Here is a 13,382-nt window from a genome sequence, read left to right as displayed (position 1 = left end):
GTAGGGAAACAGGCTCCCTAGAGTCCAGAGATTTATTTCTAGAACCCAGGCTTCTAGAATCATAATCCAGGCTTTTTATTTCCAATACTTTAGGTGGGGTCTTTTTTACACAGTCCAAACCTAAGTTGGTTCTGGTAACTTTAGGGAAAGAATATGATCTATACACAGAGGAACACTTGTTATAGATGGACCCCTCTATGTGAGGTGTTCATAATTTTCACCAGATTTAGTTTCAGAAGAGATACCCAGAGACCTGCTTCCACCTTGTGACTCAAACAGCATTTAGTTTTAGATCATTTTTTGATAACTTTATTCAGCAAAGAACCCCCTCCCCAAAAAAACGCTTTGAAAAACTATACATGTTTTCTTTCTCTCTCTCTCTGGGTGTGTGCATACACAAATATAGGTACTATACTAGCAATTTAGAATATTTCCTGAGCTGCCTCTGTTCTTGCTTATATTTTAACCAAAATGTACAGGAAAATAGAGTACTGTTTTCAAAAAACCTGTCTCCAATAAATTCAGCAGTTGAGGCTGGGAGGCAGCATTCTTTTCCCAGTTCATGAGGATTTTTTAATATAAATATGCTGATTTTTTTCCCTTTGCCTCCTGACTGAACTGCAGTCTTTGAGTTAGTTCATCATTAAGAAACTTTCCTTACCAGAGTCAGAACTATGCAGAATCATCACCTCCAATGACCAAACCCTGGCTACTTCCCAGCCTTGAAAAGGACTAGCAGGAGTGTGCATTCTGACTGGCAGAGGGGACAGTCAGATGTTGAACAGCCCGGACAGAATGCAGCCGTATTCCAACCCTGGAAGGGCCGGGGTGGGGTGGAGAGTGGAGTAGGGACATGCATTTGTCTCCTGCCCTACACTCTTTCTGGTCGTCCCAAGGAAGGAGAAACGCATTTGGTCCACAGCAAGCCAGACTGTGTATTAATAAAGGACTGCATAGAGATCTTTATCATAGGCTCCTCTCTCCAGGTCCCAAATCCTGCCAAAAACACAAAGACACAAAAAGCTTGAAAGGACTCAATCTGAGAGCAAGTTAAGCTACAGGAAAGCAGCTGCAGAGAAGCAGTGTTTAGATAGGCTGTGGGGAAGAGACTAAGCAAGGCCCCTGTTGTCACCCTCGTTACTTTTCCTGTTGCTACGGATAGATGATAGCTCCACTCACAAAGCAAAGCAGATGGCCGAGGCAGCTGAAGCAGACTTCAGATTAAGTAGTCCTCTTCAAGGTTATCATCACCAGACACAGAGGCAGCCTCTACACAGCAGGGATGAGGAGAAAGTTAGACACTGCCTTAACGTAGCAGGCATCGCCACAGGCTCAGGATGCTCAACGACCACCTTGGTTAATGGCCAAGCCTGACAAGCTCCCTAGTCTGGAGAGACTGACTGAGAAGTGGTAGCTTCCAAAGACGCTCTAGGGAGTAAATGCTGCTTGTACCTGATAAGCTGAGGCAGGACAGGGTGTTTGCCATCTCTCCAGGGCTCTTCTTACTCTCAGTGAACATGCTGCTGAGAGAGGCAGCTGCTTCTGTGGCCTGAGAGGATGAAACAAGAGGAAAAGGAAGACTATGTGAGCTGGTGGGAAAGGAGCAGCCACTCGGGTCACTCTGCTCACAGGATCTGGTTCAGGCAGTTGAGCTTGGTAGCTGAGAGGGACACAATGCCCCTCCGATAACCTAGGAAAGCACTCTACAAAATGTCATGCATGACTAGAAGCCCTCATGTTTCGCAAGGCACGAGCTTTGCCCCGAAGCAGCACCCTCAATGACTGCAATAGCTCGCTCACTCACCGCATCGTGCAACATGCCTGGGACAGTTCTGTTTTCCTCCATGTCTTCAGGAAGCTCAACTGCATATCCTTTACGAACTAATTCTAACCCAATATCAAGTTTCTGAGAAGAAAAACGAAAAGGGAATCATGTTCTCTCTGTAAGGAAGGGCACATCTGAAGAAACGGCAGATTGATACTTGAAAGATCTTACAAAGTAGGGGTAACATCAGATAGGTTTTCTGGGACAGACAAAGTAAATGAATCTATAAATACACTAAAGCTAGTGAACAATGAGTGAACCCCAATCTTACCTTCCCATTGCTAGTATCATATAAGTAGATCTTGGGCCAAGTTGAGGCCCCAGTCTGGACATAGCTAGAGATCTTGGCCACCAAGGGCTTCCAGTCAGCACAGTGAGTAAGTCTGTCAAACTCATCCAAAGCTTCCTCTTCCCACTGTTCACCTGATAAAAGATTGTAGAGAGAGCCCAAGAAGGGGTCAGTGCTGACATGGAGGGAAACTGGAACTACCTCTTCCTACTCTGGAAGGCACTTATGTCTGACTGCCAGGCCAGTTTCTGGCTGTTGCTTTCTAGTGCTGGTGAGGAAAAGACACCTGAGCCCCTTTAACTCAAAAAGCCTTGGAATGTGAGGACTCCTCCCATGTGCTGTATCAAAGTTATTCTATTTGGAGGTAAGTGTTGTGACAATTTACCTGCGGGGGCGATCTGCGCCAGACTACACTCAATTGCTTGAAATGGAAGGCTTAGGAAGTCACTCCTAAGGTGAAAGAAATTGACATTAGACTCCTGGTGCCAGAGGGCCTGCTTACATTCCTTGCTTCTGACCCACCCAGCAGGAGAAGATAATCTTCTGTTCTCTGTAAATAGGTTCTCCCAAATCCCCCTGTGATGAGTGCCAACAGCTAGCTCACCACCCTGTGGCTAGGGTTGAGTCAACAGTTGGCACTCCAGCCGGATTCTACTCTGGCCTCCACACTGACCTGAGTGCCCTGAGGTCCCTCACTGGGCAATCTCCATTATCTCCAAAGTCAACAAAGTAGAGGTCCAGGTTCCCATTCTCCAAGGTGCCAAGGACCCGGGCTCGATACCAGGAACCATTTGTAGATAAAGGAGCTGCTACAATGTCTCCTACATGCACAGTTAAGTCGTCAGGCTATACATGGGGATAAGGAGTCAGGAGGGGTTAGAGTTAGAAAGGGGTAGGCTTAAAAATAAACAGACAGTGTCAGAAGGAAAAAAGAACAAGTAGTTGCTCCACAGGAAAAGGAAAAAAATATACCACAATCAAAAAGATATGCCCTTTTTTTCATCAGACCGAGCCCTGTCCCTTTGGCAACTCACCAGACTATTCCCATAGTGCTGGGTCATCTCATTGACAAGCTTATCCAATTGCAGGCTTCGGGAGCCAATGATTTGGATCCAGAAATGGTTAGGATGTTCAGAAGCAGAGACGTAGACTTCTAGGAACTCATCAGCATGGAAACTGAAGTCAGGACTGGGGACTGAACACAGGGATAAGCAAGTTAAGCTGCAGAATCATCATCATCTAATATGGCAATCATATCAGACTCACCTCTGGTTGGAATGACTAGACTGCATCAGGGGGTACAAATACCAAGCGGCTATTACCATTTTAGAAGTGGCTGGAGGGACAACTGGATGAATCATAAAAGAACATCCTGAAGAGAGGTCTAAGGTATGTTTTGTACTTCCTATATAACTGAGTAATAAGAGAGTTTACATTCTTACTCATCAGCTATGTATTCAAATTAGTCACCAATTATAGTGACGGTAAATCCTCCATATGCTAGCTGCAGCATGGACCAGTGAAAAGATACATGGACAGACAGGGGCTTGTCCAGATTCCATTCCTCCACTGACTCACTATGTGACCCTGGACAAATCTGAACTTCTCAGGGGCCCTAGTTTCCCCTGCTCATCCTATACCTATGTATAAAAGACAAAGCTGACAGCCTTTTAATTCTTCTTGAATGGTGGTGATTTTTAAAAATAATGAGACAGGCAAGAAAAATCATGCTGTTTTATTTAATAAGTATGTTTGGTGAAAGAATATCATGTAAATTCATTATCTGATATATTACAGACTAGTTTCCTATGAACTAGAATATTTCTATAGTGTTCTCCACATTAGCTGGTTTATATTCAGAAAAATATTATCTTAAGTACTAATCCAAGTAAAATAGTACCAGAAAAGACATATCTGTAACAGACTGTGTACAGTTGTTTGTGATAACTCACTACTTCGGACCAGTACAGAAAAGACATATCTGTGATGAAAACTTCTAAGTATAGTAAAAAATACTTCCTATTTTGGATTATCTAAGCTAGTATTTCTATTTTCCATGTAACTATGGGTTCCCTCTGTTACATACTTTCAAACATGGACATCTCTGGACTGGTCTGGGCTCCAGACTTCTGAAAGCCGTCACCATTAGGTTTCTCCCAGGAACCTTCTTCTGGCCCCGCAACAGCCATGTCACCACCTCCTTTGCAGGGAGGATCTGCCAGCGGAGAAGGCTGCTCCCTGCTAGTACTAGTTTTTCTCCATAAGGCTGGCTCTCCAGCTGCACCTGGCTCTGTCACTTCCTCTCTTCTTACACTGATTGGCTGCTTGCGTGGGACTCTGGTTTCTGCAGAATGAGTGATTCTCTTCCGAAGTTCTTCATCTTCTGAAACTTTCTCTAGTATCAAATGCTGTGAAAATCAGAAAAGAGATGATAGCTATGTGGCCAGATATTTTGACCCAGGATGGAATGAAGGGTTCTTCTCATTCTTAGAGATGATCAGTCTATCAGCTACTTGCCTTGGCTGCTGTCACTTCCTTCTGTGTTCCTGAGATCTTTATAAGCCTTGATAGTAGTAATGTCCCCTCTGATTCTTTGTCACAGGTAATTTTGGCTCCAGAGGCCTTACAGATGGAACGAATCGTCTCACCACCTCTGCCTACATTGAACAATACATAAAATCCTGTCCTTACATTCTGGCCAACATTAACTGCTAGAGAAATCACTATTTTGTATATACTAGAAGAGAGTCAGTGCCCATTTTCAAATTGAACAGAATGCAAAATATTGAATGGAAAACAGGAGCTACTAAAATCCCTACTGTAAGAAGGATAGTTCTGGATATTTGCTCTATCCATTTCATTTAAACTCTAACATTGGCTAGGTTAACTTCTTCATGTCATTTCCATTTTCTGACCACTCAGCATACTTTACATCCCCACTTCATTAGAAGAGATCATACAAGGTGTATGAAACATTGGACCAAGGAAAGGACATTTCTCTGCCTCTAACAGCAGCATAAGTAATGCTCTAGACTAGAGGAAAGCATGACAGGTGCTCTACAGAGCATTATCTACAATGATTTGGGATAATAGAAGCATCCTCAGCTTCCCTTTAAAAATCCATTATTATACCCTGGCCGGTGTTCTCAGGGGTTAAGGGCATTAGCCCATGCACCGAAGGGTTGTGGGTTCCATTCCTGGTCAAGGCCACATACCTGCAATGCAGGTTCCATCCCCGGCCCCTGTCGGGGTGTGTTCGTAAGCAACCAATTAACATATCTCTCTCACATCGAAATTTCTCTCTCTCTCCTTTCCTTCCTTTCACTCTCTCTAAAAATCAATGGAAAAAAATACCCTTCTTGCCCTAACTGGTTTGGCTTAGTGGATAGAGTGTCGGCCTGTGGACTGAAAGGTTCTGGGTTCGATTCCCGTCAGGGATACATGCCCGGGTTGCGTGCTTGGTCCCCAGTGGGGGGCATGCAGGAGGCAGCCACTCAATGATTCTCTCTCACTATTGATTTTTCTCTCTCTCTCCCCCTTCCTCTCTGAGTAACAATATACTTTTTTAAAATATCCTCCTCGGTGAGGATTAGCAACAACAAAAATCTATTATGAGGTAAGTAACATTACCTGAACCCTTTTGGAACATATTTGTAAAGTTTAGATCAAACAACTTCTTGAGATGATGGGTTTTACTTTGCCAACAGCTCTGTAAAAAAGTAAAGCTCTGATCTCAATGTCCCTTTTTTCCCCTCAGCAAGGTGAAGGGGAAGTAGGCCAGGAAAAACCCTTGGGCAGATGTGAAAGAAAGGCAAAGGTAAAGAATAAAAGGAAACAGTAGAGGAAGCTGTCCAGTGGTACCTATGATTCTGCCCACAGATCTCTGGGGAACTGAGAGCTGCTCAGACACTGGGGCAGTCTCTGTCAGGATCTGATGGATTGCTGCTTTGGCCTTGCACACCTGAACAGGAAAACCACTGATAAGCAGCACCCGCTCATCGCCTACATCCTCCGTGTCCACATCAATCCGCGCACCTGTCTGTTTCCGCAGCTGCAGAGAAAAGGATACATGGCGACATGCTCTGGAAGAGCTCCCCTTTAGCGAAAGACACCCTAAACCTAACCCGGAGGTAGGTGGAACTGGACACAATTATCAGCAAAATCAGGCTGTATAAGCAGTCCTCACTTATAGGAACTTATGGAAGGAGATTAGTGACAAGGGTAACTCCAAATAGCAGTTAATTTAAAACACTTTCTCTTTGCGCTTTGAACACTCTTTTCTCCTAATTTGATTTGTATTAGAGAATCAAGTATTTTGCTTTCTTGACACACCGCCTGAACAATGGAAGATGGTAAGAAGAACCAGGCAGAAATTCACTATTTAATGTCAATTAATGAGAATTTGAAAAGTAAAAAAGCTAAAATGCAGCCAATCCCCATTTCAAGCTAAATTGTCCGTTCTCTAGGGAGAATATTCATTTCTAGAAGGTAAACAGCATATTAGCTAAAAAGTTCCTGTGTTTTTTCTTTTTTTTGGTGTTTTTTCTTTTCAAAATATACATAATGTGGGTGGATTTTGTGGGATGAGGGCAGAGAAGGGAAAGAATCAATCTCTGGAAAAGCAGATTGCTGGCTCACACACTTACCTGTTTAATATTGGCTCCTTGCCGGCCAATTATGAACTTCACAGCCTCCTGGGGCACTCGCATCTCTATCTCAATGTCGTCCTCCCCAACAAACGTCAGCCGCTCTTCTGCACAGATCATGGCTCATCAGATCAGACTTAGATTAACACCCAAAGCTACTACCAGCCCTCCCTTGAACCTAGCTGTCAAAGGGACACTGATCCAAGAGATAAACTGAAAATCTCAACCACAATGACAAAGAGAAGTAGCATCTGAGTGGCAATTAGAAGATCCCCAAAGACCAAAAGATGAGTATTATCTCTGGGATACTGTTACAGATGCTAAGTGTTTTGGTAAAGCATTTGGCTCTGCACTCAAGAGCTGTTGGACTTTAGGCAAACTATTTCTCTTGGAGAAAAATGAAGGCTAGATGTTGCCCGAGTAGTCCATTAGGCTCAGAACTTCTCCTGTTTCTACAGAAATAATTTCTCTAGGTCCAGCCCTTAGGGAAAATTAAACCCCACAGTTAGTTTTCTCCTAACAATTAAATATAAGGAACATATAAAAAAGATAAGAGTATGGATATTAAAAAAATTAAAAGAATCCATTGCAATGTTGATGTTGCCGAAGGGAAGAGATCAATAGAATTATAAAATGAATTCATTTCACATTAAGAATATAAAAAAGAAGAAATCAAATAGTTTCAGACTCCTCATGAAAGCCAATTACATCCCAACAAATGATCCCCAGGCTAGCAAGGACAGTTTTCATTTCAATTTAACAAGGCTGTTAAATTGAACATGGTCTGAACATGTCCGTATGTACAGCTGTGTGGTGCACATACCTCTGCTTTCTCTGTATCTGCGGTATAGGATGTAGGCAACGGTTGCACTGGCTGGGATCCCGAGGCCCAGTGCTATTTTCTGAGTAGTGGACAAACTTGTCCACGAAGTCCGTTCAGTGGACATTTTCTGCTGTAGTCTGACTTATATCCTAAAATAAGCAAATGAGGGAAAAGAAGGAACTTTCATCCAAGTTCCTTTATGACTGGCAGAGACATATGGGAACACATTATATTTATTATTATTATTATTATTATTATTATTATTAAAGAGAATACTACTGCCTACTTTTCTCCATGTTAAGAGCTTGAGCAGACTCAAAATCTGTATTATGTAAAAGGTCTCAGGGTATTTTTTAAGTTAGTTAAGGGACACATACATATACAACTAAATAGAGGCACACTTTATCCCTGCATTGCAATTAGAATTATACACTGATCACAGTTTTAAAAGACAAAGGAACAAAAAATTATTAAATATTTTAAAAATTAGATTTTTATTTCAAACTATTTAAAATTTCATATATGCGCCTGTCTATGCTTCCAAGCCTTTCTTGAAGTAAACTTTCCAGTGGTTTCCAGTGCTTAGTAAACAGTAGCCATTCAATAAATATTTGGTCAATAATCATTTGTTGAATGAATGAACTTCCTCTACTTCAGCAACTGTTGCCTGCATGTGAACTCATTAATGGCATAAAAGGTTCTTTGTAATCTGATTTCTGCCTACCATTAGATTCTAATCCCAGCTCTACTACAGGCATGTGATGTGCTCTCTATGTGTCCTTGCTCTGACATGTGTCACTTCTGTCTTCCGAGTCTTACTCTTTAGTCTATCTGATATCCCTGGCAAAAGCCTATTCCTTCTTTAGGTCTCATCTCTACCACTACCATGTCTTCTGAGGTCTCTAGGGTTTCCCCTAGCTGACATCAGGTGCGTTTCTCCTTAGCTCACACTGCCCTGTAAATGATGCCTCCATGAAACACTTGTTCATACTGTAGGCAATGGTTTACCTGCTGTCTCTAGACCACTGGTTTCACCAGTGCAGTTCAACCACATGTATTAAGTAGATGTGCTAGATGCTACAGTATATGTATGAAGATGAAACGATATATGTATTTAATAAAATGCCACCAGTCACTTTACATACATTATTTTATTCAATCTTCATACAATCCTGTGAAATAGGAAGTAACCCATTTTGCAGAAGAGTACACCTGATTAAAGAGGTCACCTAAACTCTTACCCAGAGTCTGGGTTATTATTTGCATATTTAAAAACTTTTAAAGTTACTTTGGAAGCACTCTCAGCGAAACAGTACCTGGTATCTTTATTTTGGTCAACATACTCAATTCAAAATGAATAAATACTGTTGGAAAACACTATAGGTGGCAAAAATAAACAAAGACAGTCTCTATTTCCAGATATTACAATCCGTAGAATAAGATACAATGCAGCTTTTAGTAAGATCTGCTTTAAAATGAGCGAGGAAATGTAACTTATGCTACAATTTCCTTCCAGGTAAAAAAAATTCAACCCTTATAAGAAAAAAATGGTTGTATCCTAGTAAGCCTAAAATAAGCACATTCATTAATAAACATTTATTCCTACTTAGGAATAAAACTTTGGTTCCATATGTGCTTTTCCTGAAAGCCTTTCAGGAGGAGTGACAAGGAACAGAAGACCTAGCTCAGAAATCTCATTCTGAGGAGCACATGAACATCACATAAGGAGACTGTAGGTGGATTTCTTACTACTGTCAGTCAGAGGACCCAGTTTTGCATCTGGCCTCAGAGAGCTTTACTGATCAGCAGAAATGAATAAAGGTTGTCAAAAGTTTGACAAATCTATTTTTTTCCTAGAAATTTAATCCACTCTCTTGCCCAGACTCATGGCTTGAATAGAAAAAAACAAAACCTCCTTTTATCATCTCAGTGAGGGACTCTTTTCAAGTATCTTGTTATTCTAGGCAATTAGTTACCCAGTAAGTAGACCCAGTATACTATATCACTTTTATTTATTTATTTATTTATTTATTTATTTATTTATTTATTTATTTTTAATCCTCACCTGAGGACATGTTTATTGATTTTTAGAGAGAGAGGGAGAGAGGGAGGAAGGAAGAGACAGAGAGAGAGAGAGACAGACACATTGACTGGTTGCCTCTCAGACACTCTGACCATGGATCGAACCCACAACCTAGGTTTGTGTCCTGACTGGGAATCAAACCTGCAACCTTCTGGTGTATGGGACGATGTTCTGACCAAGTGAGCCTATATCACTTGTAGAGACTGAGTATCAACCCAAAAGATTGTGCCTGCTCTACACGCGCACCCACCTTATAGTGGGTAGGAATAAAAGGGTTGAGTTTGAATGTGGTGTTATTAGAGATATGCGGTTCCTTCCCTAACTGGATAAATATCAGTTTCTCTCTCCGCCGCCCCCTAAGGAGGCTGCAAATAAACCTTTCAACATTTCTGTGAAAGTTTGGGTGGTATCATGTAAACATCTTTTTATATACCAAAGGAAAGGAAACAAGCTTGGCTTCATAAAGGAGATTTCTTTTTTGCTTAATTCTTGAGCCAAAACAACTACCATTTTCCTATACAAAGATATGGTTTATTCTGGGTGTCTAGAAAAGATTTCACTTCTTTTATGTACTGGCTACCTTGTATATTTCCTCATATGGTCTCTAAAATGCAAAGCTTGTCTTCACTATTAATGTGAACCAGTTAATTAATAGTTGTGGGCTGAGCATGCTCAGGACACAACAAGGAATAACTGTTGCCCTGAAATGGTCTAGTAGGAAAGATCAATACCAAACCAAATGGCAATGCAAAAACAATATAAATTTCTGGTTAATGCAACAGCTGGGAAGAGCTAGAACTTAAATGGTTTATTTCTTAGCTGGTACACAGGTGAAAAACCACCCTGTTAAAATGCAAATCATTTATCTTCTGCATTCATAGCAATAAATATATAGTATTCAATGTGTGCGTGGCCTTGGGGATACAACAGCTCAGACAAACTTAGTAGCTGCCTTCAAGAAGCTTCCTATCAGGTAGGGAAGGTCTTATTTTGATCGACAGCAGTTTGCAGGTGTCAAACGTTTGGGGAAACTGAAACAAATCCAGTTTGTGAACAAGATCAGTAATAACTCGATCCGAACTCTAATGCTGTCTGCCTTTACCACCACCTTTCTGGCCATAATTCATGCTTATGGGACAAAGAAATCATAGAATTGTAGAACTGGAAGGGACCACAGACATTACCTAATTCCACGAATAATGTTGCAAGTGGGGAAACGGAGGCCCAGGGAGATAAAGAAATTCCCCTAAGGATACACAGCTAATGAGTCATTTCCACACAATGCGGTTTGAAGACCAGTCAGGAATGGCACCTCTTTAAAGGAGACTCACAGCAATTTTTTTGTTGTTGTTCCAGCTCAGAAACTACCAGGATCAAGGCAAAAGGATACCTGATATTCCTCTGGCTCTGCAACCAAATCCCCCCAGTCCTGGCCCTCACACTATATATTGGATTTCACCGCTATGGGCTTCCATAGTATGTACTCCACACATCCCTTCACAACACATCCATTGCTTGTGATTTCTGACTAATGGCTGTGTCTGTAGCGAGAACGAACTGGAGGCAGCAACAGTGGAGGCAGGGAGACTTCATTCAGAAGCTAGTCCAGGTGTCAAAGATACAGGTGGAGAAAAGCAGCTGGATCGGCGAGTTTTAACAGGCGGCGTACATAAGACTTAGGAATTGATTATGGAAACGTTGGAGGGCGAGCCAGGCAGCTGGCTACCAGGCTCCCCCTCTGAGCACCTGGCAGAGGTGGCATCTAAGATAGAGACTACTGACAATCTGGTGGTGGAAGGGGTGTGTGGGGTAGGCAGATGAGTATCTGGGACCAGGATTCATTCATTGGGTGACTTCTATGTGAACCGAAAGCTACATTTTACTAACTTCTCTTTGGATATTACAAATGAAGTGTGTGCCCAGGGAGGTATCGGTGGATGTCTCAAAGAACGCCTATCGACTTGACAGGTCTAGTGTTTTGTTTTTATTTATTTTACAACTGGCCCATTCTTTCCCACTGCTGTAAGGTTCTCTTTAGAAGAAAAATGGGAAATAATATGACGGAAACGGGGACAACTGTACAGTACCGACTGCCAGCTTGTGTTTCATGTTATTACTTCAAATTGAATGTGGAGAGGAGGCGATCGATCGCCAGTTAAGGCCACAAGTCCCAGGGGAGGCTGGGAAACGGGAAAAGGAGACGCGGATCACTTCGAGATGCGAAGTGTGGCTCCATGATGGTTTCCATCAGTCAAAGCTAACTCCAAAGCTTCCTGGCATGTGGATTAAACAGCTGCTAACAACTATCTGACAGGGTTTCGCGCCTATATCATCATTTCGAAAACCCAGGAGTCAAGTTACACTGTGAGTTCCATCGGGAAAGGACCTGGCATCTCCTCACGACCAGAACCTGCCCAGCACCCAAGACGCCGCGACAGGGTGGTGGGAGTGCCCGTCCCATTTCCTCATCCTTGCTGCATTTGTTTTTAAATCAGTGAGACACAGAGCGAGGGGAAAAAAAGCCTTAACCCATTTCTCGAAAGCTGAGAAGAATCTAAAAAATTTAACGTTGGCAGGGGACTCTTCAGCCAAAACCCAAGAAAATACCTGCAGGGAGTAGGGAGGGGAACTGGGAACACGCCCTCCCCCCTCAATTTATTATTCTGACGACTGCAAACAGTCCTTTTATTAGAGATAACGAAAGAAAAAGCAGGGGGAAATAAAAGGCAAACCTAAACTGCGAGCGGTTTTCAAAAACAAGCGGTCCATGGAAGTGTCTGAGGTGGCAAATCCTCTCGCACCGGGTGGGCCCAGAGCATCCCCTTGGGCGGCGGGCGGCGGGGTGGGAGGTAACGCCGTCCCGACAGCGCCTCCCCACCGGGGGCTCCGGCCGCCCCCGGCCCCCGCACCCTGGCCTCAGCCTCGCCCGGGGGCGCTCGGACGCCCCCCTTCCTCAGCCCCACGTTTTCCTCTCTTCGCGGCCAGGGGCGCCCCCCGCCAGCCGCTCCGGGTCCCCGCCCTTACCGCTCCTCGAATCAGCTGCCGCGCACTCCTCGCACCTCAGCCCAGCGGCCGGCGCCTCCTCCCACACGCAGCCGCCTCGCAGCTCCGCGGACCTCGCTTCAGACGCCGCCGCCCCGCCCCCCGCAGCCCGCCCGCACCAATCAACGCCGGGCTCGCAGCCCGACCAATCGCCTTCCCCGCCACAACCAATCCCTCCGCGGGTTGCCCCCGAGAGACGGACGGCTGCGGATTGATACCCAATTACCCGGAAGGAATTCGAGGCCGGCCCCACCCTGTCAGCCAATAGGACGCAGGGAAAGCGCGCTTTGTTAATTGAAGAGTGCACCGGCTGAGAATTAAACAGCCAATTGGAGGCTTCCCGGAGTCCCCGGGCCCACCTCCGGGCCAATTACCGAGGAGGCTGCCACCTTTTGAGCTTGGGAGGAAAATCTGCGCTCCCGGGACTGGGACCCAGGTGCGAGCGCGGCCGTGTCGTCGTTCGCACAAATTAGTGCCTTTGTACCATCAAGGCCAGTGCCACCCCGCAACCCGGTGACCATTGGGAAAAGAGTCTCATGATGGGCCACGCTCCGCTGCCTGTTTGCTCTGCCATCTTTTGCCTCGATCGGTTCCCACACTGACGGGGGCTCGGGAGACGTGGAAAACATGTTGGGGTGAGGGGGTAGGGGCATAAAAAATAGGCTTCGTAGAGA

At 44.0% G+C, this 13,382-nt stretch overlaps 1 protein-coding gene across 1 annotated transcript; it reads right to left on the bottom strand.

Annotated features, from left to right (window-relative positions):
- Positions 1 to 281: 281 nt before the first annotated feature.
- Positions 282 to 12,805, bottom strand: TDRKH (tudor and KH domain containing). The gene is made up of 14 exons (XM_081113070.1): positions 12,691 to 12,805; positions 7,584 to 7,732; positions 6,761 to 6,867; positions 5,976 to 6,165; positions 4,632 to 4,771; positions 4,201 to 4,522; positions 3,149 to 3,309; positions 2,788 to 2,960; positions 2,500 to 2,564; positions 2,097 to 2,248; positions 1,805 to 1,906; positions 1,453 to 1,549; positions 1,180 to 1,269; positions 282 to 996 (listed from the first exon to the last, which is right to left on the bottom strand). Exons 2-13 carry the CDS (start codon positions 7,705 to 7,707, stop codon positions 1,217 to 1,219), a joined length of 1,686 nt encoding a protein of 561 aa, XP_080969196.1. The 5' UTR covers positions 7,708 to 7,732; positions 12,691 to 12,805; the 3' UTR covers positions 282 to 996; positions 1,180 to 1,216.
- Positions 12,806 to 13,382: the final 577 nt, after the last annotated feature.

The sequence above is a fragment of the Myotis nattereri genome (genome assembly GCF_964212035.1).
Source record: "Myotis nattereri genome assembly, chromosome: 18".
In the NCBI taxonomy this organism is placed as follows: domain Eukaryota; kingdom Metazoa; phylum Chordata; class Mammalia; order Chiroptera; family Vespertilionidae; genus Myotis; species Myotis nattereri.
The sequence above is the reverse complement of the archived record's forward strand: the minus strand, read 5'-3'. Positions and strand labels throughout refer to the sequence as shown.